Raw genomic sequence first — 5,000 nt, 5'->3', positions numbered from 1 at the left:
TTTTTCTATCATTTTATATTTCTGTATTACAGTTTTTATATTTGAAACATTAATCTCATAACATTATTTATGCAATATGTATGATTTTTTTATGAAATTGCAAAGTACTAGAAATATATATAATCAAGTGTGTAGAACCCTTCATATTTAGTTAGGCCTTTACTTGGCTTTTTAAATAAACAAATTAATAAATAAAGCCACAAAGCCAATGCAACTTTTTAACATTTCCATGGAAGTGAATGTTAAGTATAAGTCAACAATATAGGCTTATAGATAAATATCAAACTGGAGCTTTTGGAACAAACATACCTACATACATACATATATTGCCAAGTGCTTTGAGAAACTGGTTGCATCCCACTTAAAATCCTGTCTCCCTGCTACATTAGACCCATTCCAATTTGCCTATCGCAACAATAGGTCAACAGAGGACGCCATCTCAACGGCACTTCACTCTGCCCTCACCCACCTGGACAGTCAGAACACACATGTGAGATCTAAGATTGCAAGCTCAGCCATCTTGGAATCAGCACACCCATCTGCAACTGGATTCTAGACCTAGACCTCAGTCTGTTACGTTAGATATCCTCTTCTTCTCCATCATCACCCTGAACACTGGAGTGCCCCAAGGCTGCGTACTTAGCCCTCTCCTGTACTCCCTATTCACCCATGACTGTGTTCCTGTTTATGGCTCCAACACCATAATTAAATTTGCAGATGACACCACGGTGGTAGGTCTGAGGTGCAGAACCTGGCTGTGTGGTGTGCCACCAACAACCTGGAACTAAACACCCAGAAGACTAAGAAGTCATTGTGGACTTCAGGCGGACTAGGAGTCATGCACACACACCCATCTACATCAATGGAGCTGTAGTGGAGCGTGTGGTGAGTTTCAAGTTCCTTGGCATCCACATCTCAGATGACCTCACCTGGTCCCTAAACACCTCCACCCTGGTCAAAAAGGCACAGCAGCGCCTTTACTTCTTACGGAGCCTTAAGAAAGTTCACCTCAGTCCCAGGATCCTTGCTGAATTCTACCGCTGTACCATTGAGAGCATACTCACAAACTGCATCTCAGTATGGTACAGCAATTGCTCTGCATCTGACCGCAAAGCACTTAAATAAAATAATAATAAATATCATTGCACTACTGTTTTTTTTGCATATAATACATTGTTCAATAATACTTTTGCACACTCAGTTTTTATTACAACTGTTCTCACATTCCTGCTATTCATAATGTATATATAATCCTTCATTGTTCTGTTCATAATGTACATACAATCCCTACAATGCATTCGTATTTATATTCTGTATATACTCTGATCAATATTGTATATAGCAACTCCACTGTACATTCTGTATATCATAGCTTTACTTACTCTGCACTTTTATGTACAAGGGTCAACATAAAAATAATAAATAAAAAGGGGAGAAACAATTAGAAAACGTTTCAAAGGTTAAGTTTTCAAATATCGGTCTTTTTTTGTCATCGATGAATGACGTCAGATGTGTGACGTGACGTAACGAGGAGGCGGGTCCCGCCCACGTGACACCGCTGCAGCGCAGCTCGTGCGACTGTCTGGAACTGAACCGAATCACCGGTCAACACCGCTCCGTTTACCGGCCAGCGCAATCTTCCACCTCCCGTGACGCGTTCCAGCAGCGGCAGCATCATGTCGGCGGTGCAGCGGATGAAAGTAGCGAACGAGAAACACAGCAAGACGATCACACAGAGAGGACATGTGCAGAAAACCACGGTACGCGCGCTCCCGCGGCTCTCGCGCACCCGCACGAACATATATATATATATATATATATATATATATATATACACATACATACACACAGACACACACACACTCTCACATTAATACACACAATATACGAATATAGCGTATTCAACAATCACATACTCGCTCACATAAAATACACACCAATAATAAAATTATTGCACGTTTATGACATCAGTACCATGGTATTCTCTTAAATAACATTTAGGTGCCATTTTATTCCATCATTGATACAGTTATGATACACACACCAGGTTCCCTAAATATGGCGCTCCATTTGTGCAAAAATTATACACTTTTTTTTGTAGAATATTTTCGCCTGCATCTGCATTTGTTTTGTTTCAGTTTTATGCTTTGTAAGTTTCTGTTCACTGTGAAAGTCCTGCAAAACATTTGACAGATATCCAGAGAAACAAATACAACAATTAGATTTATCAATAACAAGTTTTTTAACACTCCGATGCATTTGTCTTTCTCTCAGCTGCAAACATGTTCTAAGAATGTTCTGCTAACGTTCTCAATAAATTATGAAAGCATTGTTTCTGAATGTTATCTCCCAATCTCAATTCTTACAGCTGAGTCTTTACTCATTTTCAAGAAACAGCTAAAGACTCATCTTTTTCGCCTGCACTTAACCAACTAACACTAGCACTTTTCCTTTTCTTGTCTTTTAATTTATAAAAAAAAAAAAAAAAAAAAACCTACCTATGCGTTCTATACTAGACTAACTGAGACTTGTCATGGCACTTGTATACTGTTGTTGTTCTCTTGTTGACCTGACTGCTTCTATTGTTCTCATTTGTAAGTCGCTTTGGATAAAAGCGTCTGCTAAATGATTAAATGTAAATGTAAATGAACATTCACAATGTCCAATCAAATGTTTTTTTTTCTTGGATATGCAAACGATAATGGAACATAATTTCATTTTATCCTGTTGTAAACATGAAATGTTACTCTTTATGTTTATTTAATGTTATGAAACAAGTGAGGCAATTAAAAATGTTACACAAACATTCAACTATGGACAGATAATGTTGTGTGCTAATGTTTTGAAAACATGTTCTGTGAATATTATGATAGTATTGTTAAATTATGATATATAACTATTCAATTTTTTTTGTATTGCATTCTTGCTCCAACCAAAGTGATTTTAAAGCACCTGATAATTATGACTTCCCAACTTTTAGATTGAACACATAAACAGACAAATGTGACAGATGCATTTTTGGCACAATTGGAACGCCATAATTTTTTATATTTTTATCTTTACAATTATGCAATGACTGTAGATATGGATTAATGTTTACTACAAAGAAGTCAACTGTTTGTTGTTGTTGTTGTTGGCAGAGACCTTGTAGCCTTAATCTTGTGATAGCCTGTGTTTGAGCCGTAGATGTGCGTGTGTGTTAAAGTTATTTTACACTCCTGCAGCGTGTGGTGAACGAGGAGAAGTCTCCGGTGGGTCCGTGGCTCCTTGCGCTCTTTGTGTTCGTGGTCTGTGGATCAGGTGAGACATATCTTACATCACACACTTGATCCAGCAACATTCCTAAAGGAATAGTTCAGCCGGAAATTAAAATGTGTTCACTCTCAGTTCATCAGAGATCACGAGGAGTTTGTTTCTTCATCAGGTTTGTAGTAATGAAGCATTGCATCAGTGTCTCATCAATGGATGCTCTGCAGTGAATGGGTGCCGTCAGAATGAGAGTCTGATAAAAACATCACAATAATCCACAGCACTCCAGTCCATCAGTGAACATCTGGAGAAGACAAAACCTGAAACACATCCAGCATTAAGATGATTTTAACTCAAACACACAGAGTCTATAATCCATAATAACACTTCCTCCAGTGAAAAAGCGTTCTGGTCTGAATCAGGAGAGAAATCTGCAGGCAGAATGCTAAAGATGACGAGCCGTAACTGATGATAGTAACTGTTAATTTTACCACTCCGGTAAAATATTGCACTGCAAACATCATAAACAGCTTTAACTTTTCATCTTTTGTCTTCTCCAGATGTGAACTGATGGACTGGGGTGCTGTGGATTATTGTGCTGTTTTTATCAGCTGTTTAGACTCTCATTCTGACGGCACCCATTTGTTGTTTGCTGTTTTTCCTCAGTTAAGCAGAACAGGAACTTCATCTCAGATCCTGCTGATGTTCAGATGTTCCACCTGCATGAATAATGTGCTGTTTATTCACGTAGAGTCTGGTCTGTGCATCATCATTTAGGTTATTTGCATGCTGTATATAACGAGGCTGTTGTTTCACAGACCTCGGATGTAAATCATGTGGGTTTCAACAGCTAAAAATAATGTTACTGTAGTGTTAAAATTTAACCTGCAGTGTCCTCTGGGTTGTCTTTCCTTAACTTTTGGATTCTTTAATGCATAATAGTAAAAAATGGCAATATAATTTTTATTTTTTAAAATATAATTTTTTATTCATGCAACTAATAGAAATTGATATTTTGGTTCATGTCTCTTTCTCACATTGACTTGTCGTGACACAGGATTTAAAGGAACAGTTCACCCAAAAATAAAAATGACCCATGATTTACTCACCCTCAAGGCATCCTAGCTGTATATGGCTTTTTTTCTTTCAGATAAATCCAGTTGGAGTTATATAAAAAAAAAAATCTTGGTTTTTCCAAGCTTTATAATGGCCGTGAATGAGTGTTATTTTGCAATAGTCCAATAAAGCGCATCCATCCTTCATTTCTTACACAAACGCATCGCTTCACTACAGGAGCCATTTATTCACCTCCGGAACCGTGTGGGGCACTTTTAATGATGGATGGATGCGCTTTATTGGACTTCAAATTGGACTTCATTGCAAAGTAACACCCATTCACTGCCATTATAAAGCTTGGAAGAGCCAGGACATTTTTAAATATATCTCTGATTGGATTCGTCTAAAAGAAGAAAGTCATACACACCTAGGATGGCCTGAGTCTGAGTAAGACATGAGGTTATATAAATGTTTGGGTGAACTGTCCCTTTAATATGATGATGTGATGTGTTCAGGCTTTAACATGATGTGTGTTTGGGTTTCAGCCATCTTCCAGATCATCCAGAGCATCAGACAGGGCATGTGAGCCGTCCGTCTGCAGACGCTGATCGCTGCTTCTGTTCATCTCTCAGTGGTTTACAGCTGATTTTAACTCGTGTGTGTGTGTGTGTGTGTGTGTGTTCTTGAATCCCTCA

The 5,000-nt window shown here is 38.1% G+C and overlaps 1 protein-coding gene across 1 annotated transcript in view; it reads left to right on the top strand.

Moving 5' to 3' along the window:
- The first annotated feature begins 1,524 nt into the window (after positions 1-1,524).
- zgc:85858 (uncharacterized protein LOC405879 homolog) overlaps positions 1,525-5,000 on the top strand; it is a 3,692-nt gene continuing 216 nt past the window's right edge. Inside the window, exons 1-3 of the mRNA XM_059527113.1 lie at positions 1,525-1,760; positions 3,225-3,300; positions 4,851-5,000. The exon at positions 4,851-5,000 is cut by the window's right edge and continues 216 nt beyond it. Coding sequence (XP_059383096.1) covers positions 1,677-1,760; positions 3,225-3,300; positions 4,851-4,891 — 201 coding nt within the window. The 5' untranslated portion in view covers positions 1,525-1,676 and the 3' untranslated portion in view covers positions 4,892-5,000. The remainder of the gene's footprint in view (positions 1,761-3,224; positions 3,301-4,850) is intronic.

This window comes from Carassius carassius, chromosome 37 (genome assembly GCF_963082965.1).
Source record: "Carassius carassius chromosome 37, fCarCar2.1, whole genome shotgun sequence".
Lineage (NCBI taxonomy): Eukaryota > Metazoa > Chordata > Actinopteri > Cypriniformes > Cyprinidae > Carassius > Carassius carassius.
This window is presented reverse-complemented; position numbering and strand designations above follow the sequence as displayed.